Source organism: Sceloporus undulatus, chromosome 11, assembly GCF_019175285.1.
Source record: "Sceloporus undulatus isolate JIND9_A2432 ecotype Alabama chromosome 11, SceUnd_v1.1, whole genome shotgun sequence".
Taxonomy (NCBI): Eukaryota; Metazoa; Chordata; class Lepidosauria; order Squamata; family Phrynosomatidae; genus Sceloporus; species Sceloporus undulatus.
The window spans coordinates 10,027,595-10,053,342 of NC_056532.1; the positions used below are offsets into that span (position 1 = coordinate 10,027,595).

Below are 25,748 nucleotides of genomic sequence, written 5' to 3' on the forward strand. Positions count from 1 at the left end.
AAGAAAGAGGAAGACACAGCAGGAAAGATAGGAAGAAAGAAGAAGACACAGCAAGAATGAAAGAAGGAAGGAAGAGGAGTTAAAAAGGTAAAGAGAAAGTAGAATGAAGACAAAGGAAGGGAAAGGTTGAAACAGAAGACAGGAAGAAAATAGAGGAAAGAAAATTGATAGTAGAATAAGCAAAGGCATAAAGGAAGTTAAAGCAGAAAATGAGTAACGCAATAAGACGTTACGAAGGAATGTAATAAGAAGTTATGAAGAATGTGTTTGAGAGAAGTGAAACCCCAACAAACTTCATTGGTGTCTTTTTTCCATATTGGCCCAAGAATGGTTAAAACGGGAGACAAAAGATGGATTTTGGGACTTACTGGAAATGCCGGTGGAAAAGCTGGACAGGGTTGAAAAGCAGAATTGGTCTGAAATGGAAGAAAAGCAAAATGCATGAGCGAAGGGCAATTTTGAGGTGCAGCCGCTAGATGGTGCCAGCAGCACATTGAAGGGATCTCAGGCTGGTATCATCATCATCATCATCTCTGCTATTGCTGGGCATCAGCAGGGTTTTTCATGCCCTTAGAGTCCAATCCTCCATTTTGCATCCTGAGACCTAACATGAACTTTTGTAAACGGAAAGGCATTTGCCGCCCAGAGTTTTGCTTTTTGTTTTTCAAATGCACTGCCGGTTGTTGTTATTGTTGTGTACCTTCAAGTCATTTTCAGCTTAAGTGCGGTGTTGTGGGGTTTTCTTAGCCTGTTTCTTCAGAGGGAGGTTGCCATGGCCCTCCACTGAAGTGTGTGACTTGCCAAAGGTCAGGGTTTCCATGGCCGAGTCGGGATTCAAACCCTGGTCTCCAGAGTCGTAGTCCAACACTCAAACCACTATGCCATGCTGGGCTGCTCCTTTTATTGTGCAAACCACTATCACTCGTCCCATATTCTTTTTACTGCTCCCACATTGAAGCCTTCGAGTCGCCATAAACTGGAAATGACTCCAAGGCACATAACAAGAATGACAAAGCCTATTACAGTTACACAAGCAACAGTGTGCCATAAGTAACAAGGAAAACAAGGGAAGAAAGGGCAAGAAAGGAAGAGAGGATGAAGAAAGCCTTACCATTGCTGCTGTGCTAGCATTCCAGATATCTGGAAGTTGCTGGAGAAAGAAAGAAAATACAATTAGTCCTTGTTTTTGGAAGGTCTAAGCAGCTGCAACCAGGATACTACAGCAATGAAGAGAGTTGGTCATCCATCCATCCATCCATCCATTTATCAGTTCATCCATCCAACTTTCTCTCGATCGATCCATCCATTTATCCATCCATCCACTTATCAATAATCCATCCATCCATCTAGTGATCCATCCATCCATTGATAGATTGATTGATCCATCCATCCGTTTATCAATCCACCCATCCATCCCTCGATCCATCAATCCATCCATTCATTTATTAATCACCACTTTAACTGCCATGGCTCCTTCAGAATTCTGTGATGTGTAGTTTTGTGAGGCACCAGCACTCTTTGGCAATGAGGCTCAGAAGTGGATGGATGGATGGATAGCATCCCAGGCTTCCTCGGGATGGAGCTACAATACTCAAGGTGGTGTTAGACTGCATTATTTCTATATTCCTACCCTATATCTTTCTACATGAGCTCCAAAATCTTTAGGATAGGTCATTCTCTCTGGCCCACTACCTTCTCAAGCTTGTTTGGTGGGACCAAGAGAGAGGACCTTCTTGGTTGCTGCTCCCAGTTTTCAAAACTGTCTCCCTACAATGACTCCTTCTTTGTTCTCCTTCCTCTCCTGCCAAGCGGCGATGCCCAAACTCAGCGCTTCTACATGTTTCGGACTTCAGCTCCCAGAATCCCAGACTATTGGCCAAGATGTCTGAGGCTTCGGGGAGCTGAAGTCCAAAACACCTGGAGGACCAGAGTTTGGGAATCACCTAATGGGCTTTCCATGGTGCACTGCACTATTTCTTTGGCGATACAGAGACGAGAGAGTTGGAGGCCCACCACCATCTCCTTACAAGACCCAAAGGAGCCCTGCTACGTACGGTGGGTCCTTGGAAGTTGATGGATGCCACCTCCACGCCTCCAGAGATGCCGATGGTGTCCACTCTGGACAGAGGGATCCTGTGCCTGAACTCCAAAAAATGCTTCCCATTCACAGCCACCTGGAATGTGGAGAAACAGAGAGGATGGTTGAGCATCCATCAACACGTCCGTCATCGCCATCATTGCGACGGAGTAGGGACAATGGCTCTGGAGAGCAGGGTTCGAATCCTGGCTCAGCCTTGGGCAAGTCCCACTTTCTCAGCCTCTGAAAAGGGTCAGGGCAAACCCGCTCTGAAGAAACCCTGGGATAAAAACAGCCTTTGTTGTTGTTGTTGTTGTGTGCCTTCAAGACGTTTCTGACTTATGGCAAACCTATCATGGGATTTTCTCACCATTGCCATCCTCTGTGGCTGAGAGAGTAGGACTTGCCAAAGGTAGGTGGTTCGCCTTAAGGCTGCCGGAAGTCGGAAATGGCTTGAAGACACATAACAACAACCTGCTACTACAGTTTTAGTGCTACATCAAAATGCCCACACAAACACACTTGTTTGTAGACGGTGGAGTTGGAGTGGGAGAGATCCAGCAGATCTGGAGCAAAGACAACAACAAGGGCAAAGTGTGGGATGCACTTAACAACGACAACATTACACCCTCCCTCCCAAAGGTTGGCAAATGTGGGAAGGAAACATCACTACCATCAACTGCATGCCCTTATTTTGGAGATATTTCCTCTGTATGTGTTTAAAAAAATGACACCTACTACTACAGTTTCGTAAACTGCACAGCTTCCGAGAATAGAAAGTAGTAGCAACAGTTAGTATATAACCCATTGTTTGGTTTAAAAAATCCACCCATGAAGAAATCCTTTCCCTTTTGAGCACCGTAGTACACTACATTCTCATGGCACTGTTGTTGTTGTGAGCCTTCAAGTCATTTCCAACTTATGGCAACCATAAGGCGAACCTATCATGGCGTTTTCTTGGCAAGATGTGTCCAGAGAAGGTTTGCCTTGAGGCTGAGAGAGAGTGACTTGCCCAAGTTCACCCAAGGCGCTTCATGGCCGAGTGAGGACTCGAACCCTGGTCTCCTTCAGAGAGGAGAAGACCATCACCTCCGTCCCTTTTTGACCAGTCGATTCCTCCACTGGACCAGGATCCTTCCAGAGAAGGAAGAGATCCAGCCTTGGATCCAATCCTGAGTATGGTGAAGGGGGGAAAAAGAGGAAAACATAGATTACTCCTTATACTGCATTTATTTTATGGATACCTTGAAAGAGATGCTGTTCACAAGGACCCGGATTTCGAACGGGTGGCCTTTGCGGAAGGGCATTTCTGGCTTCCTTTCCTCATGTTGCCAAGTACCTCTTTCCAAGGTGTTCCCCACCACGCAACCTTCATCGAGTCGAGGGTTGAAATGGAAAGCAATGTCCGGTCGGGGCGAAGGGGCAGAGCCACACTGGAAGTCAATCTGGAATCTGCAAGATATATATATATATATATCCCATTTTATGAGACTATTCCTTCCCAGCCTCTTTCCCCAACATCTGGAGAAACTACTCACCTTTTGCAAGAGTGTTGGACACTTCCAGAGATCAAGACCATCATCCCATCTCTCAGGCCCCCATAAATGTGACCAGTAAATGGAAGAGACTAGTGAAGATAATATATATATTAGTGAGAATAAAACAAATATACACACATATACATCCATATTAAGAAATTACATGGAGATATCTTTCCGCTGGCTTGCCAAAACCTTTCCTTTTTGCATTCATCCATTTTCAGTTCTTGCCCAATTTTGCAGCTGGAAACAATATTCGGAATATTTCTTATTTTCCATAAGAAAGGATTGTCAAGAGACCCTGTTTTTTGGGTGGTGCAGGAAGAGAAAAACCTACCACGATTTTTAAAATTTGGGGACTTTGGTTGAACATTTCAGAAAGGATTTGTGTGTGTGCATCCATTTTTTTTGCAAACTACAAGGCTTCTTGGACCAAAAAAATAAAAATTGATGGCTTTGTGCACAGAAGAAAATCTTCACCAAAATTTGGTCCCTTCAAAAAGAGAATTTGCACCCAAGTCTCCCATCTTGTCCCTTGAAAACTGGAGACCGAGGGCAACTTTAATAAATCCAGAAACCCTAGTTGTTATCATTTTAATGCCGATCTTTCCTTAAGGACAAGGCTGGACTTATTCTGCCTGGTGCATTAAGGTAAGCGGGTTAACACAATAGGCTGCGGCAACAATTGTGTCGGCATGATGTAGTGGTTTGAGCACTGGGCTATGACTCTGGAGACCAAGGTTCGAATCCCGGCTCAGGCATGGGTGACCTTAGGCAAGTCACCGGCTCTCGGCCTCGGAGAGCGGCGATGGCGAGCCTCCTCCGAAGAAACTTGCCATGAAAATAGGGTTGCCGGAAACTACTTAAAGCAATCCAACGACAACAACAGTGGGGACAAGAATGGGGAGGAAGTTTGTGTGTTTGTGTGTATTATGTGCCATAGGCAATTTTGGGACCTTGCAATCTTACTGTTAAACCTTTTATCCTCTGCAAGGATTATGTTTCTGGTGTGCTTATGATTTCCTCTCTTTCGGATTTCACATCCTTTGACACACAGAGAGAGGTTCAGCCTGGTTTCTGGCCTTGAAGGGTGCACGCTTCCTTGTTGCTCTCAACCACACTTTTATTCCCATCTCGCAAAAAGAAAAAAGGTAGTTTAACATGTGCATTAAGCACCATGGGCCATTTTGGGACCTTTACAAGTGTGTAGGCTCCTTCCAACCTTAATGTTAACCCTATTATCCTCTGTAAGGGTTGTGTTTCTGATGTGCCGGGGAGGCCAACGTGTTGCACAAACAACTCCATCGCAAGATGCTCCACTCTTTTGCACTTGCCAAGTAGGGAAAAATAAGAAATGTAAGTCCCAGAGTTTGGAAACGCTATTTGTCCAACATCTGGAAATGCTCCCCAGTGATGCTCCATGTTCGTGATGTACAACCTTTTCGATTTTCTGGAACATCCTCTATAAGGATCCCCAAGACATTTATATTTATATTTACCTTAATTCTTCATTTTACGGGAGATTTTGTGTTTTATCTACTGGGATCAGGCCTTTTGTAAACTTTGCGGCTCTGAATTGCCCATTCAGGACCAGAGCACCCTTCCAGGTCTTTGCATTTGGACAAAGATCACTCCTGAAAATATATCATTGTGGGAGGATTATCAGGCTCCTGAGCTGTTCTGACAATTGAAGCTAAGCTCAGGGGCAATAGGAGGCTGTTAGATGATATCATTGTTTCTACTTATCCCAAAATCCTTGGACTTTGGTCTTTTTTTGTTTTGGTAAGCAGGAGTGGTTTGAAAGAAGAAGCATCTACCTTCCCAGCAACCTGTCTCTGTGATGCCACCATTGGATGCCCTCCAAAAGGATCTCTCTTCCACCCCTTTCCAAAGATGAACACAAAAGGATCTCTTTTCCAGCCCTTTCCAAACAGAGGATCCTCAAAAGGAGCTCTCTTCCATCTCTTTCCAAACAGAGGAACCCCAAAGGGATCTCTTTTCTAAGCTTTCCAAACAGAGGGATCCAAAAGGATTTCTCTTCCAGTCCTTTCCAAACAGAGGGACCCCAAAAGGACCTCTCTTCCAGCACTTTCCAAACAGAAGACCCCAAAAGGATATCTCTTCCAGCACTTTCCAAACAGAGGAACCCCAAAGGGATCTCTTTTCTAAGTTTTCCAGAGGGATCCAAAAGGATCTCTCTTCCAGTCCTTTCCAAACAGAGGGACCCCAAAAGGACCTCTCTTCCAGCCCTTTCCAAACAGAAGACCCCAGGATATCTCTTCCAGCACTTTCCAAACAGAGGATCCCCAAAAGAATCCCTTTCCAAACAGAGGGACCCCAAATTGATATGTCTTCCAGCTCTTTCCAAACAGAGGATCCCCAAAAGAATCCCTTTCCAAACAGACGACCCCAAATTGATATGTCTTCCAGCTCTTTCCAAAGATGAACCCAAAAGGATCTCTCTTCCCGCCCTTTCCAAACAGAGGGATCCCAAAAGGATCTCTCTTCCATCTCTTTCCAAACAGAGGGATCCCAAAAGGATCTCTCTTCCAGCCCTTTCCAAACAGAGAGATCCCAAAAGGAACTCGCTTCCGGTCCTTTCCAAACAGAAGACCCCAAAAGGATATATCTTCCAGCACTTTCCAAAGATGAACTCAAAAGGGTCTCTCTTCCAGCCCTTTCCAAACAGAGGATCGCCAAAAGGCTCTCTCTTCCTCTCCTTCCCAAACAGAGGATCCCCCCAAGGATCTCTTTTCCAGCCCTTTCCAAAGATAAACCCAAAAGGATCCATCTTCCAGCTCTTTCCAAACAGAAGGGACCCCAAAAAGGTCCCTCTTCCAGCCCTTTCAAAACAGAGGACCCAAAAAGGATCTTTCTTCCAGCACTTTCCAAAGATGCACCCCAAAGGATCTCTCTTCCAGCCCACTCCAAACAGAGGGCCCCCAAAAAGGATCTATTTCCCAGCCCTTTCCAAACAGAGGATCCCCCCAAAAAACTCTCTTCCAGCCCTTTCCAAACAGAGGGACCCCAAATGGGTCTCTCTTCCAGCCCTTTCCAAACAGAGGGACCCCCAAAGGGTCTCTTTTCAACCCCTTTCCAAGGAGATGCCCCCCATGCCCACCTTGGGGGACTCACCGGTGTGAAGTAGGGGGTCTGGAAAGCCATGGTTTCCTCTGTCCAGGGTCTAGGTTTGAACCAAAAAGGAAAAGAAGCCTTTGCAAACTTCTCACTGCTGCAGAGGGTTGGTGGAATGGGGGATCTCCAAAGGGAAAATGAAAGTCCCTCCCAGCTGATTCTGGCCACTTTGTTGTGGGCGTGGCCTATTGACAAAAGGGGCGGGCCATAGAGAGGCATTTAAAAAGCAGTGCCATGATTTTATATAGATAGATAGTAGTTGTTAGCAACCTGCATTAGTAGTCCACACACCAGAAACAGCCATGGCAAATTAAAGATGATTCATTACAGGTTCTGCAGTGCAGATGAATGGAGTTTTGGCACAACGCAACATGCCCTGGAAATCCTGGGATCTGTAGTTTGGGGAGCTGTTTGGCCATCTGGTCAGAGAACGCTGCAGCCAAAACAAACTACAAAGCCAGTATTGATCCGTGGCGGTTTTTTAAAGCGGCATCAAACCGCCTTCATTCTGCAGTGTGGCATGGTTGATAATCTGTCGGGGATGCTTTGATGAGATTTCCTGCATGGGCCAGAAGGGGGTTGGACTTTGCGGTTCCTTTCCAACTCTTGGATTCTCACTATTCTAATACCTGAAGGAGCTCAACTCATAATCTCCAACTGCCCTGGTTTTGCAAAGGCAGTCCCAACTTTTAAAACATCTCCTTTTTCCGTTTCTCCTATTTGTCCCTCCGCTTACTTCCATGGCTACAAACTGTCTTCAAAACGCAAAAGTAGTTTACACTGACTCAACAAGACTCCATATGAAAGGGATCCCGGAGTCGTGGTAGACCCCAGGGTGAGCTGAGTCAACGGTGTGATGCGGCGGCTCTAAAAAGGCCAATGCAACTCTAGGCAGCATCTATAGAGATAGCATCTAGGTCGAGGGAAGTCATAGTGCCATTCTATTCTGCTTTTCAGGCCTTACCTGGAATAACACTGTGTCCACAGTTCTGGATACCACAATTCAAAAAGGGGTTGAGAAATTGGAGTGTGTCCAAATGTGACCAAAATCGTTAAAAAGTCTGGAAACTATAAAGCTTAATGGCGAGAGGCTTGGGGCGCTGGGTTGTTTAGCTTGGAGAAGCGGACGCTTAAGAGGTTGATACGATAGCCCTGTTTAAATCTTTGAAGGGATGGAGCAGCTTTTTTTCTGCTGCTCCAGAGATCGAACATGGAGCAATGGGCATGGATGCAAACTACAGGAAAGAAATTCCACCTCAACATTAGGAGGACCTTCCTGACAGTAAGAGCGGTTCGACAATGGCATGCATTGCCTTGGATCATGGGTCTCTTTCTTTGGAGGCCTTTAAACAGAGGCTGGATGTGCCATCTCTGGGGGTGTGCTTCGATTGTGAGTTCCTGCATGGCAGGATGGGGTTGGACTGGATGGCCCTTGGAGGTCTCTATGAGTATTAACCCTACACCGAAGGAAGACCAAACGGTGACAATGTTCCCCCTTCCCAAGTGATTCTGGCGAAAAGCAACCTGTGCGTTCCTCCTCATTCCTATCTTTGGTGTTGTTTGGGCCCATATTCCCCGTGTTCCTCTGCGAACATTGACGGGTATGAATCCCAAATGCTTTGAAGCCAGCAGGAAATCCAATGCATCCATCATGAAGGGATGGAGATAACCAGAAAGGGGTTTAAAGTGAGTTGGTGAGCAAATGTTGCCCCAATCTGGTCCTCCGGAAACAAATGACCCTTCCGGGGCCTGGATTTTCGGGGAAAGGAGCACCAGGAAGGCCTTGGCAGCCCGAGGACTCCATCCATGCACCTTTCTGGGTGACCTCTGCCGAATGATTTTGGTCAATGAGTCACCAAAGAGTTTGCAAGAGACCAAGCGGCTGACCGTCGCATCATGTGCTCGGGGTCAGCATTGCTGCAGCAGTGATTTCATTTGGCATAAACCTCTCTTTGGCCTGTTACAGACAGCCAAAATAAAGAGCCTGCTTGAGTCCCAGTGGAGGTATGGTGTTTCCTTGATGCATGCGTCCTCCGAGTCCAGAGTTGACACCAAAGCCACGCTCCAGCCCCTAGGAGGTCTGGAGTGGCTTTTGTGGTGGCTTCTGGACTCATAGGACGCATGCATCCTTGAAACACCATACCTCCACTGTGGACTCAAGCAGCTTTATTTTGGCTGTCTGTATAACAGCCTGTTGTTCCGCAATACAAACCTCTTAGGAACCCAGACAAGCTGAATATAACTTCTTTTTAAAAAATCAATATCTTCTTTTATTATTTAATTCGGTCTGACTGATAGGAAAGAGGAAAAGGGACCCCCAAACTGACCACCCCCCCAGATTGAAGATTGCCTGGTTTCTGACCCATGTGGCGTAGGTGGTTTTGAGTACTGCGACTATGACTCTGTGATCCCAGCCATGAAACCCACCTTGGGTTAGGCACACTCTCTCCGCCTCAGAGGTGCAACTGGCAAAGCCCCTCTGACAAACTTGCCAAGAAAGTCCACGATAGATTCAATCGGAGGCACACAACTTATTTTGAAGCCTTCTTTGATGCACAACAACATTACTAGGTCACTTCTTGGGTTGTTTAGAGCCTCAGTTACTACAAGTTCAAAAAGGTCCTTTATGGGAAGAAGGTGCGCGTGTTTCCTCCCCAAAAAGCACCAAAGGTTGCGCCTCCGCGCTGCATTAAATGCAGTTTGACACCCGTCTTAACTGCTAGGCTCAATGCTGTGGATTTGGAGATCTGCAGTGTTTGTGAGATGCATAGCCTTCTCTGTGAACAGCTCTAGTGCCACAACAAAAAAACCGACAAATCTCTAGGACTCCCAAGGGGATGGAGCTGTGGCATTTTAAAGCGGTGTTGTCCAAAAAGTGCATTAATTCTGCAATGTGGCTTCGCCGCCAAAGAATCTACATTTGATCCAATATATTAAAGATTATTGTGCCCCATTTCAGGGTATCTCTGCCCACTCAGACCCACTTTGCCACATCTTTTCTTTACAAAGACTGCTGCCGCCTCCGAAATGAGATTTATTGCTAGGAAGAAATGTGGCCTGGAAGTGTTTCTTTTTTTTGCCTCTGGGGACCAGGATAGGACTGGGGTTCAATTCTCCGTTCCAATTTAGTTTCAATTATGTTCCGAACGGCACAACCAACGCCGATCTATTGTAGTAAACTTCTTGATTTCCTTCTTAGCCTTTCATTGTTCTCCCGATAAGTGTTCCTACTAACAATAATGACTCAGATCTTTCTGACCGACATTCTTTAGCAAAGATTAGATCTCTCCGAGCGTCTGCTCCTTTCTGTTCTGCAATACTGAGATAAAGAAGGCCAGTGATACTTATACTTTGCAGGTTGAGCATTAAGAACTCGAAAAGGTTACTTTGGCGCGATTGTAACTCCCCGAATCAGCACTGGACTGCGATTGTGGGAACAACACATACGGAAACATAATTTAGCCAAGATGAGTTTGCGAAGGTGGGTTTAATGCAAGCGTGGCAAAGCGCCTCCTCCCGAAACCATATTATGCCCCAATTTGCGGCTTTGACTTTTGCGGCTTTGATTATTCACGGAGTTTATTAATACAGTTATCTCTAGGAATATCTAGGTCCTCCAGTGCAACTCTATGGTCAACTTGAACCAAAACTTGCACTGAAGGACCCTAGAGATTCCCAGAGAGGACAGTTTGCTAGGCCTTTGTGCTCCTCCAGCGCAACTTCATGGTCCGCGTTAACCAAAAGTTGCACCGAAGGACCTGAGATTCCTATCGTGAATACTTTGCTAGCATTTGTAGCTCCTCCAGTGCCAACTCCATGGTCAGTGTTGTCAGACATTGACCACCGAACTGCACTGGAGGACCTAGGATTCCCAGAGAGGTACAGTTGCTAGGCCTTTGTAGCTCTCCAGCGCAACTCTATGGTCAGCGTTAACCAAAAGTTGCACCGAAGGACTAGATTCCTATATGAACTACTTTCTAGGCATTTGTAGCTCCTCCGCGCAACTCCATGGCAGTGTCTGTCAGACATTGACCACAGAACTGCACTGGAGGACCTAGAGGATTCCCAGAGAGGACAGTTTGCTAGGCCTTTGTAGCTCCTCCAGCGCAACTCTATGGTCAGCGTTAACCAAACGTTGCACCGAAGGGACTAGTTCCTATAGTGAATACTTTGCTAGGCCATTTGTAGCTCCTCCAGCGGCAACTCCTGGTCAGGTCTGTCGACATTGACCACAGAATGCACTGGAGGACCCTAGAGATTCCCAGGAGAGGACAGTTTTGCTAGGCCTTTGTAGCTCCTCCAGCTATGGTCCGCGTTAACCAAAAAGTTGCACCGAAGGACCTAGATTCCTATAGTGAATTACTTTGCTAGGCAATTGTAGCTCCTCCAGCGCAACCTCCATGGTCAGTGGTCTGTCAGACATTGACCACAGAACTGCACTGGACGGACCAGAGATTCCTAGAGAGGTGTTCTCTCAGGGGAGGGAAAACATTGTGTGTTTTGTTATTTGCTGTTTTCCACATTCGTGGGGGTCTTGTGCCCCTAACTCCAGCGAATGTGGAGAGACAAGTATGCGCCATGGGCCAAAACTGCTAAAGATGAAGCATTTTTTCTCCCTCTGACCATCCATGACCACACTCTCCGTCAGAGGAAAACAGTTTGATATGGCCTTAGGGTTCACCGTACGTCTGTTGTTGTGTGCCTTCAAGCCTCCACGAAACACCCCCAAAAGGAACAAAAAAAGGCTTGAAATTGTGCATTGAAGTTAACAGTACCGCTCTATTCTGCTTCGGTCAAGCCTCACCTGGGATATCGCATCCGGTTCTGGTCAGTGCCAGGGCCAAAGGATGTGTTAGGAGGCCAAAGCGTGTCCACAGGAAGGGCGACCAAAATGGCGAGGGTCTTGGAGCCATGAAACCTATGAGCGGAGAGATCTAGGGAGCTGGGGATGTTTAGTTAAGAGACGGTTAGAGAGTATATGGATAGCCCTGTTTAAGTATTTGAAGGGATGTCATTGAGGGAGGGAGCAAGCTGTTTTCTGCGCTCCCGAGAATCGGAGCAATGGATGCAAGCTCCAGGAAAAGAAATTCCACCTCAACATTAGGAGGAACTTCTTGACAGTAAGAGGTGTTCAACAGTGGAAGATGCTGCCTTGGAGGTTGATGGAGTCTCCTTCTTTGGAGGTCTTTAAACAGAGGCTGGATGCCATCCATTGGGAGTGTGTTGATTGAGAGTTCCTGCATGGCACAGGGTTGGACTGGATGGCCCTTGCGGTCTCTTCCAACTCTATGGAAAATAGAGTATTTTCAAACCAAACTACTTCGCCGTTCATTTCAAAGCCACACAGAAGGACAACTTCAAATCAAAACCCCAAACTGAGTCGGTTTTCATCCAGAGCCAAAGTTTTATTCACTTAAGAAGAACTCCAAAATATTCAGAATTTCACGAACATCGAATGCACTTTCTCTCCTTTTGTTTAAAATGGTTTCTTCTTCTTTAAACAGTTGCATGAACTAACAGCAGAGCTCTTTGTTAATACTAACCGATTTTATTTCTTTTTAAATTAAATTAATAGCCGTTCTGGAAGACAAACTTGGAGTCGATAGAAAATATATTTATATTTATATATTTATATATATATATTTATATATATATTTACTGTACAAAGTTTACATTAACGTTTGAAAAGGAGGAGGGGGGAGAGAAAAATGTCCGTTTTTCGCCATGTTACAGACTTCGGTTTTTACAGACACGGTCGAAACTGCGGCTAAAGAGACCCTTCACATACAGACGGCTGCGCTTCACTTTTTTATTTACTCATTTGTACAACACCGAAAGGAAAAAAAGAGATAGAACGGCCTCACAGTGCCAAAATTCACTCCCTTACGATCACCACGAGAAGGAAAATAGTTACAAAGAAATAGGCGCCAGGATCCCTTTTCGCCGCGCATGACGCCTAGCGTGACACGGTTACGACACAGACTCCATTTTAAGTCCTCTTCCAACCCACACAAAGTGGAGATACTCCGGATTTAACCCCAGTGTAAACAGAGATGGGTCGTGCAACCATCATTTTCATGTTCTACTGAAGGACCTATGATCCTTCAGGGTTTGCTTGACTACAGCTCCCATGACCATGGGTCATTGTTGGTTGGGGCTGAAGGGATTTGGAGTCCAGTGCTGTCTAGAGGGTCCGTATGTCCCCCAACTTTGCTCTCTTGTCTTCCAAAAGACCAAAAACCAAGGAGCACCCAAAGAAATCTCCAGCACTTGGAGACACATCTCAAGGTGCTCAGAAAATGCTTGCTTCATTGGTACGGAAATGTACCACACCGATGTGTTTTGGCCTGCATACTTTTTTTGGCCTTCTTCAGGGCTCCCAAGATACGTTGGAGATATATCACCTAACAACCATCTTTGGAGCATCTTGAGATGCGTTTCCAGCTTCCACCAAACATTTGGCCTACAGTTCCCATTAGCCACTCTTAGTAAAAGGTTTGGACCATTGCAGTCCAAAGCGTTGAGTGCCAAAAATGACCTTAAAGGGTCGAATTTTGTATTTGTTGGTTTCAAATTTGTAAAACATTTGATGGCCGTAAAATAAATGTCTGAAAGAGAAAGCTATCAATGGCTGCTAGCCCTGAGAGTTTAGTGATATAGAGAAGCACAAGGATACCAACTACTGGGGACAAAGATGGCAACTCCCATCTATGCGCCATGATCTTCTGTGCCTATTTCTTTTGCTCTCTTACTAGACTGGATAGGAACTGCATAAGGCCACTTCACTTGGCCATTGGTTTCCAATCTTTGGTCCTCTAGATGTTTTGGACTTCAGGTCCCAGAAGCCTCGGCCAACTTGGCCGACAGTCAAGAATGATGAGCTCTGAAGTCCAAAACATCTAGAGGACCAAAGATTGGAAACCATTGGCCAAGTGAAGTGGACCTATGCAGTTCCTAAGTCACATCCTAGTAAGAGAGCAAAACAAAACAAGGCTTTCCTAGCATAGAATATCATGGCGCATATCCTTGCCATTGAGTGATGTAGCACATCCAAGAGCAGGGTCCATTTCTAAGATGCATGCACCGAGTTATGACGGTGCTTGGGAGCTTAAGAAATGAACAGCCAGGGACTTTTATTCTCAGCCAACATGATCATGGAAAGCATATGCCAAATCATCTGGAGCGCATCAGATTGGGGAAAATTGCTTTTGCACACAAACACACAGAGACACACATTCCAGGACTATGTTTTCCGGAATTTAAGACGTGAGCATTTATCTCTTGACTACTTCTGAACCTCTAAGTCATGCATTTCTCCTACTTTTTTTCAGCTATGGAGCATGTTCTCCATAACCCTCACAGCTCAACCATTCAAACACCTATCCCAACATTTCAATCCTTGGAGTGGGAAACACTGGCACAGTCTGGAAAACTATATTGCCATTTAATAAACCAGGATACAAGCCTAACGCCTGTGCGTGCCATCAGTTCTCCAACTAACCATAGCTTCCTGTGACCTCTGAATCGGGAAAGTGCAGTCAACAGCTCCCAAAACAGCCCAGGATCCTGTTTAAGATCATGGTTTGTTCCAACCAAACGGGAAATTATAATTAATCTGAGGCTTCTGGGGAAAGAAGGCAAAGAAGGAGTGCTTACTTACTAGAACAAGGCATGCTCTTATCATGGCTTGTTAAAAGAGAGATGAACTGGAGGACAGACTAAAGGTTAAGAAATCTTGTAACTGGAAACGTGGTTTATGCCCAAAATGGTGGCTTCACAACCGCTCTTTTGCAATACAGATGGGATGCAGGCTAAGGAAGCATAGCCCACAAACCAGCCACATCTCATTCATCGCTTTGACTGAATGGCAAGACATCTTAGTGCAGTGGTTCCCAACTTTTGGTCCTCCTCTCTATACGTTAAACAACTAAACTCATAGGAGGAAAAACCCAACATTTCTATCCTTACTGGATCGGGAGGATCTCTGTTTATCAGGCACAGCAAGCCAACGTATCGACAATTGCCGCCTTGGGTCCCTATATTGGGAGGAAGGTGGGATATAAGAAAATAACATCATCATCATCATCATCATCTGAGGACCTTATGTGGATCAGTAATGGAGAAAGCCAAACCACCAAATATACAACAGACCTTAAGTTCTGGCTAGCAACCCAATCTGTCCAGGAATCACTAACTCCCTTCTACGTTCTCATCCATCCATCCTTTATTTACTTTAAGCACCGACATTTTATGCCTGCTGGAATATTGTACGTTATTTGGCATTGTTTTCCTTCGCTCCATCCTTTGTTACGTTTACACTCGACTTATCTACAAGTCATATCAAAATCCATAATTTTGACCCAAATACCTTCCCTTGACTTATACAGGAGATCGACTTATAGTCGAGTATATATGGTACGTTCCTACTTCAAACGTGGGTGCTGGTTTCTCTTTTGTACGCCTTATAGTAGGGTATCAAGAGTGGGATCGTGGCATGCATTCTACACAGGGCTCTCACAACGGACGCAACCACAAATCCTTACAAAAACTGCACACTGCAAAGCACAAAGGTGAGATTCCTCTCCTCTGACATATGAGATTTCGATGCGCTGAGAACATCTGCGGAAGCGGCACCATTCAGCCATGTGAGCATACGTACATTGTCCCCAGCATTCGTGGCAACATCCTCAGCACACATCGCTAAGAATTAGGCTCAAATCCAGAGGTTTTGTCACAATGCGGCCAAGCTTACGGAAACCCAGTAGACCTTTGATAATAGGAAAGAGGATGAAATATACAACCAAATCCGCATGGGCTCCACAGGCTCTTTTTGCATTGCAGTAAAGAGAAAGAAGTGGTCACCATCGGAGAATTAAATAAAAAGGGGGAAGGTGGATCTGCAAAAGAAAGTGGTCTCCCCTGTTGCCAAACTCATTCTTCTCAATGTCAGGCTACCACATTTGAGCTATAACCTAGCCGGAGGTTACATCTTTTCTGTAAAGATACAAAACCTGATAGTCTAAAACACAGCTAAGCTTCCTCTTCAGAAGCATTAACTGTGGTAGAAAGTCAAGACTCCAAAGGTCAACTAGGCAACCTTTTACAGTCCATCCAGCCTTTTCCCCTTTTATAGCTGTCTAAGAAAATAGGTCACCAACGTGGTTACAAAGACCTACTAGAAAATGCTTATACTACCATTAGTAACTCAGTAGATTATGCCCATGTATTGGAAACGAGGAAGGGGATGCCTTACATTTCTTCTTCTTCGGAGCAATGTTTGGATTGTTGTTGGGGAAAAGGACAAGACATTTTCTTTCTCTGGGACTGGCACTACTTTTCTGGTCAACGTAGCGGATATTAGCTTATCTTTCCCGTTTCCTCGTTGCAGTCGAATAAGCAGAGAGGAACAACAACTTCAATTTGCATTTCAGCACTTCTTGGATCATTTGGGAGGAAACGGCAAATGTGTTTCATTTCTGTTACTGGGACTCAGTACAATAAATCGCTCCTTTCCTATCCTTCTACAACTCGATGCTCCAGGGACATGCAAAACATTCAAACAAAAACCGTATGCCTTGTACTCAAGCACCCTAAAATCTGGACTCTGAATTGTGCAAAACATCCCCTGTTTAATATACTTACATTTGGGGAAAAGCTTATTTTCTGTTAAGTGAAATCTTCCCTCCATCAGCAGCCAGGGAAAAGTGGAGGAGCCAGGCAGAGGATGTTCATAAGACAAAAATGGACATCGTGTCCAGATATAATTCCCATCATCCTAACCATTTTAACGTTGGCTGGTATTGATGGGAGTTGGAGTTCAGTAACAGCTACAAGTCACCCATCCTTTACCAGAAAGGGAGAAAATAGTGGTTACGAAGGAGAGAAGAAAGCAGATGTATAAGAAATGGCACAGCCGCCCTGGAAACCTTACCTATTTCAGGTGCTGCCCATGGACCTTCAAGATGTCCCACCCAAACCCCCAAAGACAATGAGAGGTAGAAGCTTGTTTTCTTAAAACAATTTTCAACCAAGGTACGAACATCTACACCATAACAACCACATTTTCATGCTTCAAAACCTTGTCACAAAACACAAGCCACAAAACAATTCCAGTCATAGTAAGAGTCCGTTCCGTTGCACTGGGCTCCGAGCGAAGGTTTCGCCCTCACAACTTCCCCTTTCGCTTCCTAAGATTGTCCATTTCTACATCGCTTTCAAACTCTTCTATACTGTTCTCCGACGGAGAAGACGAGGGAAACGTAGTTCGGGAAAGGTGGCAAGGGTTCGTCCGCCACTTCACAGCATTGCAAGCATCCTTCGGGGGGAATGGCGTGGTCCAAATTTTCCACGTAGGAGAGGTGCGACTCTGTGGTCGGTGCGCAACCTTCATTTCGGACATTTTCCGGGCTGCAATCCTGAAACCTCAGAGCGCTTCTTCACCAAGATTTATGCGATCGGATTGCTCACAACAACTCAGTTTGTACATACGAAGGGGAAAATATTAAATAAAAAAACCCTATATCACATTTTATTATATAATTCACACAAAGGTGGGGGGGGGGGAGAAGTAATCAGAATGTAAACATTTTTAAACATCAGGTGTCTAAGTGAAACATCACCAAGTAGCTGGGCAGGAATGGCTCAACAACATGCCCCTTTCCATGTTTTTGGGAAGCTCCCACGGAGGTCTCCGACAGCCTTTCTCCACCGTTATGAATAAAGGACTATTAAAAAAGACACACCCGGCTATATCTTTTGGTTACTCGACTCCAAATCTCCCAAGGCAAACCGTTCGAACCGGATGGCAACTTTGCTACTGTTAATGCTGAAGAAGGAGGATTGGGGAGAAGGAGGAGGAAGAAGGGAAGGGGACAGAAGGGAGGAAATTTAAACATCTGCATTAAAACGTTTACATTTGGAGCCCTGGCACAAAAGCGAGAAGCGATCAGTGAGTGTTTCAGCCCTGATTTGCAATGCAAAAGGCAAGGCAAGTCAAGTTCTGCTTCCTTCATGGAAGGGTTGAGATTGTTTCATTCATGACATTCGGCCCATACGGCAACCAGAGAAAGTCTGTTCCAGAATTCAAGGAGAAAGATTACTCTGTTAGTTCCCAAATTTGGTCCTCCAGGTTTTTTGGACTTCAGCTCTCAGAGTTCCTTACTGTTAGCCAAGCTGACTGGGGCTTCTGGGAGTTGAAGTCCAAAACACCTGGAGGACCAAAGTTTGGGGATCGCTGGGTTGCTCCGGTTAGAAAGCCTGGCTGCATAAGAGAACCTAAGACAGGGAATGGACCAGCGCTATGGTTTGCTGTCTTTGCAGTGCCACCCAAAACTCATTGTATTAGTTTGGCTTAGGGTCACCCCTAAAACCATACTTCAAACCCTGCCCCATATATACATCTTGCATCTCATCCCTACATATCCCCATTCCATCACCAGCCCTCCATCTCTGAGACTGAAGACATCACTCCATAACCATGCATTTTGCATCCACCGAGTCAACCATCTGTTTAGAAAATATCCAAAAAGCAAACCTTGGCATTATATTTTACTACATTGTTGCACATCATGGGACTTGAGCATCCGTGGATTTTGGAACCCATGGGAGGATCCTGGAACAAAACCCCAGCGGATATCAAGGCTCCACTGTATTTCCGTAAAGTAAAATGTCATGGATGAAACTTTTCTCCGCAGATGGAAGTTGTTGCTGTTTTCAGGCTTGAAAAGTCAAGACTTCCCCCTACTAAAAAGCTTTGTGGGGTCAATGAAAGATCTATCAAGAAGCTACGTGACCAAAAATCTATAGGGTACCCCACTACGTTGCCAGTTGGCGAACACTGTTTCAAACCTAAATCTGATGACTATTAATTTTATACTAGGGATATGGCAACATCTAGCCAAGGTTTAGGCCCACTAACCTGGGAATAAACCCAAATAAACCCATTTAGATAGGTACGGCATTGAATTGTAAGGCCAACAACGTTATTTAGTTTTAAAGCCTCCAACTAAAAAGCTGTTCCAAATCAAATTTTTAAAACGGGAGGGATGCCTCTTCTAAGATGCCTCTTCCACGCTCAGAAAGGTGAGTAATAAATTAAAACGATGGCGTAACAATAAATAAGAGTGCCATTTAAAATCAAAGCAAAACACGCTGTTACCTTCAAGGCTGTTAGTTTTGCTCCCATGCAACGTCGTGTGTGTCGCTTTAACCAACTAAAAACCTAATAAAACGTGTACGCCGAATCCACTAAGATTTCTTTAAGTGAGCCCATACTCCTATTTTTTAACCCACCTCATGCGTACATTCGTAATGATCCTGACTGTTGTAACTTAAGAAGCGAGATCGCTTTTTAATGTCCTTTTGCTAGGCAGCTCAAATGCACAGATGATAAACAACTTACTTTTATATACACATATATATGTCTATACATATATAGATATATATATTATTATTTTTACAAAAAATCCCATACAAAAGACAAGCACACACACACAATGCTGGCTGTTTTGTCGTTTGTTGTTGCTTACACCTTGCTTATGAGGCTGGTGGTAAAGAGTTCGGAAAAAGAGAAACCACCCGCGGAGGAGCGAGCGGCGCGGAGACGGAAATTGCAAGTGCTGCAGCCGGCTGAACACATTTCGGAAGTCGAGGAGTTAATCTGGGTTCGGAGAAGGGGTTAGTAGCAAACACGCCACAGTTCTTGCAGACAGGGATGGTTATTTCAAGTTAGCAGCCCGCACCGAGAGAAGAGGCAGGAGAAAGGAATTCATAGAAGCGTCGGGTGCGCCCGAGGGTTAAAAATGGGCGGCGCGTGTGTGTGTTTGTTTGTGTGTCTGTATATGTGTGTATACACAAGTGCAAGGTGGATGTCCAAGTTGCTGTGTGGGTTTAGGATACAAAGGAAGCATGCAAGGTAGAACCCGGCTATTGCGTCAGTAGCTACAACCTAGAAGACAGAAAGGTGGAAGGCAAACAAAAAACGAGAGAGAGAGAGGGACACACAAGAGAAGAGAGAGTTAGTCCATTGTTACAGATTAAAAAGGCAGCCAAAGAGCAGGGGGAATAGGACAGAATGATGACTGTGGGTTTAAAAGGCGGTTGTTGTTGTGGTGGTGTTGGTGTGCCTTCAAGTCGTTTCCGACCCATGGCAATCCTATCATGGGATTTTCTTGGCAAGATTTGTTCAGAGGAGGTTTGTTATCACCTTCCCCTGTGGCTGAGAGAGTGTGACTTGCACAAGTTCAACCAATGGGTTTCGTGTCCGAACTGGGAATCGAACCCTGTACAAATGTATGCTCACCATGGCGTGGAGGCTAAGCCATAAAAACATGCGCTATGCGTGAGTCTTTAGGATGCTGCAAGACTCTTTCTTGCTGTTTCTTGGAGGACATAGACAAGGCATATCCAGATACTAGGGCAATACAATGCAAGAGTGACAGGTGGGTGGTAGGAAATAGTAGATTTGCACCACACTGGCCCTATGCATTAGGGCAGCGGTTCTCAACCTGTGGGTCCTGACCCCTTTGGGGGTCAAACAACCCTTTCACAGGGGTCACCTAAGACCATTGGAAAACACATATTTCCGATGGTATTAGGAACCGAGACACTGCAATTTTATGGTTGGGGGTCATCACGACCTGAGGAACTGTATGAAAGGGTCGCGGCATTAGGAAGGTTGAGAACCACTGCATTCGGGTTTGGCAACTAGTGGCCATTGCTTGGCCTCACATATCCATCTGCCTCATTTCCAAAGCCCTCTACGAGTCGCCAACTCTGGATTCTGGGAAAGTGACTTGTTCCTTCCCCAGCAGCTTGTTGCCTAGGGAGGAAGAGGAACAAAGGAACTGCAAAGGAAGAAGAAAAAGGATGAACTGATCTAATTCTGGTTCTAGTTCTGATCCTGTCCACTACCAACATGTGCCTTCCAACCACTCACCAAAAGGGAATGTGACTTAGTAGAAAAACAGTTGCCTATTCCACCTACAAAGATTTATTGAGAAGTGAAGCCGTAAGGAAGTTAATGGGACATAGGCAAGGATTAGCATACTTAAAGCTTGTGTCTAGGGGAATGTTTAACCGTTTGCTTATTAATGAAATGCAATTGTCACAAGCAGCTCAGGCCAATACATACTCGGCTGATTTCCAGAAGTGTCCCGGATGAGAGAGCCTCCGGTTGAGCTTTGGCAATTTTTCAAGCATGTCCATCAGAAGCGTGAAGCTGGGTCGCTCGCTGACGTCGAAAGACCAACATGCTGAGAGAATGTCCTAAAAAGTGGCATCACGTTTGAGTCAGCTTTTTTTGTTTTAAAAGGCTTGTTTTTATGATCAAGTTGTCAAGGTTGAACATCTTTTGAAAAGTGCTCCAGAAAGAATGAAAGAGCTATGTACCTGAGATGTTGGACTACAACCTCCATGTTTCCTCAACCAACACACCTTGACGATTCCCGATAGTCAAGGCTGACTTAAATATTGATGTAACAACACACAACTTTTCCAGCTACCCAACCCATAGTGCCTTTGTTCCCAAGCCATTGTACATTTGCTCCTATTACTACTCTATAGGCTTCAACCCTTGTTAATTTATTTCAGATTTGGACTAAAACTCAGAATTAAGTCAATGCCTGACATTTGTTGTTGTTGTGTGCTTTCCTGGCTTATGGCGACCTTATAGCAAACCTATCATGGGGTTTTCTTGGCAAGCTTCTTGGGGGTTTGGCCGGGCATTCTTCTGAGGCTGAGAGAGTGCGACTTGCCCAATCTCACCCGATGGGTTTCCATGGCTGAGCCAGGATACAAACCCTGGTCTCCAAAGTCATAGTCCAATGCTCAAACCATGCTAGCTCTGACTGACATGGAAGCCACCAATCACCACTGGCAGGACGGTAGCGGTTGTGATGTCTAGAACAATATACATATATGAAGTCGAAGGCTTTTGTGGCCGGCATCCATACTTTTTTTTGTGGGATTTTCGGGCTCTGTGGCCATGCTCTAGAAGAGTTTATTCCCGACGTTTCGCCGGCATCTTCAGAGAATGATGCCAGTCACAGATGCTGGCGAAACGTCGGGAATAAACTCTTCTAGAACATGGTCACATAGTCTGAAAAACCCACAAAAAAACCTATATAATATACATATAGTATACTTACGCTGACTTCTTTCCCCAGGCTACTTGCTGAGAGGACCTGCTTCATGCCTTCTCCGCTTCCAATCTGCCAGATCAGGGCCTCGGCCGGCTGGCTCTTATATGGCCACTCTCTAGCTTGGAGCTCATACCACACGGTCCTGAGAAGCCCAAAACATTTTAAAGTTACTTTCGGTAAGAGGAATGAACCACAAAAATCTCTATTGGATTTACGTCCCCATCTTTCCTTCAAGGAGACCACAAAGAAGAACGACAAACAGAGTTACACGGACGCAGACTTGCTTTCTCGTTTCCTCTTTTATCCGCCCAACAATCCCATGTGGCAAGTTAGGCTGAAAGTGTGTCAGTTCTGAGCTGTTGCTGTGTTCCTTTGAATCATTTCCAACTTATGGCAACCCTAAGGTGGATCTATCCTGGGGCTTTCTTGGCAAGATTTGTTCAGAGGAGGTTTGCCATTGCCTTTCCCTTGAGGCTGAGAGAGTGTGACTTGCCCAAGGTCCCATGGCTGAGCTGGGAATCAAATCATGGTTTTCAGCGTTACATCCAAATGCGCAAACCACTTTGCCATGCTTGCTCCAAACTAAATGAGGATTCCAACTCAGTCCTCATTTGATCCTCTCAATGGATAAATTATTGTAATGTACTTTGTAAATTCTGTAAAGACCCTTCGAAACACACTTAAAAATGCACCTTGGAATTGAATGTCCATAACCCCATTGCCATGGGCCAACCCTAAGAGAGGTATAGATAGAAACACAGTCTGAACGTTTAGTAAAAAGTCTACTACTGGCATCTTTATGGGCATGGATTGGCATGATTCTAGGCCTTGATCTCCTTATGATAAAATTCACAGATATTTACACCAGAAATAAGCATAACTAGATTGTCTTTTCCAAAAATCTCTTGCAGAGATATAATCAGAGGATATGTTTGTTGCCTCTCTCTCTCTCTTTCACCTTCTCGATTTTGCAATACATACATGTATGCCGCTCAGTCATAAATACGGACATTTTGCTAATGATTATGCTACTGAAATTGAGAAAGGAGAAGAAAAACTGGTTGTTTTTCTTTCTTTCTTTAAAACAAGGAAGTTTAGCGGGAAGGAAAACTTCCAAGACATCACGGACTGACCTTTCTTTCGGTCAGTGGTTACAAAGATACTTTCACATGATGAAAAAAGAGTCCAGAAGTAACCCTAAGGGTTACAAGGATTTAAATCCGTGTCAAAAGTGCTCTGTGGGTTTTCCAAACTACTTTCTGTTGAAACAGACGCACATGCGGTGTGAGCACTTGTTCCTCTTGTTTTTATCCTTGGAACCAGCTGAAAAACCGGATTGCAAATTATTAATGTTCGCTGCTGTTCTGGAAATCATGAAAGAGGGGATGGCAAGCAAAAAATAGCGGTACATAGCATGGGAAGTCGAAGGCTTTCATGGCCGGCATCCATAGTTTTTTGTGGGGTTTTGGGGGCTATTCTAGAACATGACCACATAGCCCAAAACCCCCCCCACAAAAAAACATTTGGTACATAGCATATTTACCTGCAGGTAAACATGAACGCACACTGTCACATAGCAGAATCTGCCACACACATATTTATTATGCTTTGACCCCACTTTTCTTCAACGGTGTTCCAGCTAGCTTTCTATGGTAAGTCTCCCACTGGAGCACCAACCAGACTTAACCCAGCTTAGCTTCAGAAATGCGGCTGGCATGAGCCCTAATCCTACTGTTAGTCCTGAGTAGAACCATTGAATCAATGAGATCTAACTGTGCAGTGACTTAACAACTGAGCCAACAATTCAACAACTGAGTCAATGGGAAAGTGAGGAAGATGTATGGAAGATGTAAGGAAGTAAGGGAAGAAGATGAATAATAGTTGAGGGTTTAAGTCTGTAGGATGAAGGTTTGAGTAGATAGATAAGTTGAGGCGAAGAGGAAGAGGAGAGAAGATATAGGAAGAGAAAAGAAAGGGAGGAGGAAATGAAGAAAGAAGGAAGTTAGGAGAAGGAAGAAGGAAGAAGAAAATAGAAGATGAGAGAAGGAGGAGAAAAGATTAAAGAAGGCTATAAAGTAAAGAAGAAAATGTAAATGTACAGAAGTGTATGCTATGGAACATATGGTTTTATGTTTGTATGTTATATATATATAAACAATTGAGTCAATGGGTCAACAGCTGAGTCAATGGCTCACCAACAGCATTCAGACCATAATGGCCATGCTTCTCCTAAGTAAGCAACAAGGATACCCAATGATGGATCGATGGATCCTTAGGGATCCATCTCCCTCTCTTACCCAAAAGCATAGACATCCGCCACTTTGGAGAAAGGGAGCTTATCTTCGTCCTTCCCGGGCGCCATCTCCCGCACAATTTCCGGGGCCAAGTAGCAGAGCCAGTCGTGGGGCAGCTTCAGTTCGTTCTCACGCCTGAGAGAAGAAAAGAAGGCTATCATAGAACCCTTCCTTCTATATTCTACATTTACACCGCATGGGATCTACATTAAATTAGTCTAAATTAGTGCAATCTATCAGGAATCGATTATCCAGTGAAACAAAAAATAGGACATGCTTAGGAGACTCATACTCTCTGGAGACAGAGTAGCTTGCATAGCAGACGTAATGATGTTGTGCGGAGTATGTTATGCCGGAAGAAGGCATGGATTTAATACCTGGCATCTCCAATTTTAATAAGTTTTAATAATTTTAATGGTATTGTTTTATTGTTACTGTTTATAATTATGATTTATTGGTTATGGTGGGTGGGTGGGTGTCTGGCACATTGTATTTTAATGTTTTAATGTTGTTAGCTGCCTCGAACTTAATGGAGAGGTGGGGTATAAATAAATAAATAAATATATTATTATTATTATTATTATTATTATTATTATTATTTTGTTTTTATAACTTCAGGTATATAAATGATGGGAAAAATTGTGCTCTTCTTGGTCCTGGTAGACCAAGAAGATAATACCAAACTAAATGAAGAAATAATCTTTGGGGCTTCCAATGCATTTATGTAGGATATATCTCTGGGGAAGGGCTGAAACGGAGAATGTGAAGATTATCATCACAACTATGAACTGCCCCAAAACTTCTAATACAGTATATGAAGACGTTATCATTGCAACATGAGTACATTTATTATAGTATATGAAAGGTTTTTGGTTTTGAACTACAAGTCCTCGGTCCTTCATAGTCTACAGAATCGGTAGTCATATTGGCTGGAAGAGTTGCCCAAAAATGTAACTCTTGGCTGGAAGTGTTGTCCAAAAAAGTAACTCTTACAAGACCTTCTCTACCTCAACTTTCTAAAGAAGTGGAATGCAGATGACTCAAAATGGATGACTCAAAATGCGGTTGCCATGTCCAATGACAACCCTTTAAAACAAGCACCATAGGCTGGTCCTACTATTAGACAGAGTAAGGCAGCTTTTAGTACCATAATGGTTAGATATTTAATTTCTTATTATTCCATATTTATAGGCAGAGACTGAGAGATGCACTTGTACAATCTTGTGTCTTAGGAACCAAAATAGTCATCCTTCTTGGTATTATGAAACTTGATTTTTTTTTTTTAAAGAAAATAATCCTAAACTCTAATGCAATGGTTCTCAAACTTTAGTCTTCCAGATGTTTTGGACTTCCGATCCCAGAATTTCCTGACTATTGGCTAAGTTTGCTAAGGCTTCCGGGAACTGAAGTTCAAAACACCCAAAGTTTGGGAACTACTGCGCTAATAGATAATTTAGGCAGTTTCCTATGCATCTAGACAGGAGACATGTGTGTGGAAGTATACCCATGTTGTGTTGCTTGTTGCATGGATGGAGAGGTACCTTGAGTTGGCACTGACCAGGTG

General features: G+C 44.4%; 4 protein-coding genes across 25 annotated transcripts in view; 2 read left to right on the forward strand and 2 right to left on the reverse strand.

Moving 5' to 3' along the window:
* The window catches only part of LOC121917114 (RNA-binding protein Musashi homolog 2-like), a 911,933-nt gene that overhangs the window by 62,509 nt on the left and 823,676 nt on the right, over positions 1-25,748 (forward strand). The gene's annotated exons all lie outside the window — the stretch shown is intronic.
* The window catches only part of NF1 (neurofibromin 1), a 353,409-nt gene that overhangs the window by 47,740 nt on the left and 279,921 nt on the right, over positions 1-25,748 (forward strand). The gene's annotated exons all lie outside the window — the stretch shown is intronic.
* On the reverse strand, positions 176-6,905 carry LOC121917116 (galectin-9C-like). The gene is made up of 6 exons (XM_042442818.1): positions 6,751-6,905; positions 3,616-3,704; positions 3,322-3,529; positions 2,055-2,174; positions 1,112-1,150; positions 176-416 (listed from the first exon to the last, which is right to left on the reverse strand). Exons 1-6 carry the CDS (start codon positions 6,778-6,780, stop codon positions 198-200), a joined length of 705 nt encoding a protein of 234 aa, XP_042298752.1. The 5' UTR covers positions 6,781-6,905; the 3' UTR covers positions 176-197.
* The window catches only part of KSR1 (kinase suppressor of ras 1), a 69,630-nt gene continuing 56,427 nt past the window's right edge, over positions 12,546-25,748 (reverse strand). For 7 of the 8 annotated variants that reach the window (XM_042442793.1, XM_042442795.1, XM_042442797.1 and 4 more), the window contains 4 exons: positions 24,188-24,319; positions 21,897-22,032; positions 20,882-21,015; positions 12,546-17,575 (listed from right to left, as the gene is read on the reverse strand). In XM_042442793.1, coding sequence (XP_042298727.1) covers positions 17,497-17,575; positions 20,882-21,015; positions 21,897-22,032; positions 24,188-24,319 — 481 coding nt within the window. In that variant the 3' untranslated portion in view covers positions 12,546-17,496. Of the gene's footprint in view, positions 19,697-20,881; positions 21,016-21,896; positions 22,033-24,187; positions 24,320-25,748 lie in introns of all 8 variants that reach the window. The other variant, XM_042442792.1, reaches the window with a different exon arrangement.

Bases quoted from the DNA above. Each gene is read 5' to 3' on its own strand.
- LOC121917116 (XM_042442818.1), bottom strand. From the start codon at position 6,780: ATGGCTTTCCAGACCCCCTACTTCACACCG. The intron at 3,705-6,750 runs GTGAGTCCCCCA...TATCTTCACTAG, and splicing joins AGACCCCCTACTTCACACCG to TCTCTTCCATTTACTGGTCA. The intron at 3,530-3,615 runs GTGAGTAGTTTC...TATATCTTGCAG, and splicing joins GTCCAACACTCTTGCAAAAG to ATTCCAGATTGACTTCCAGT.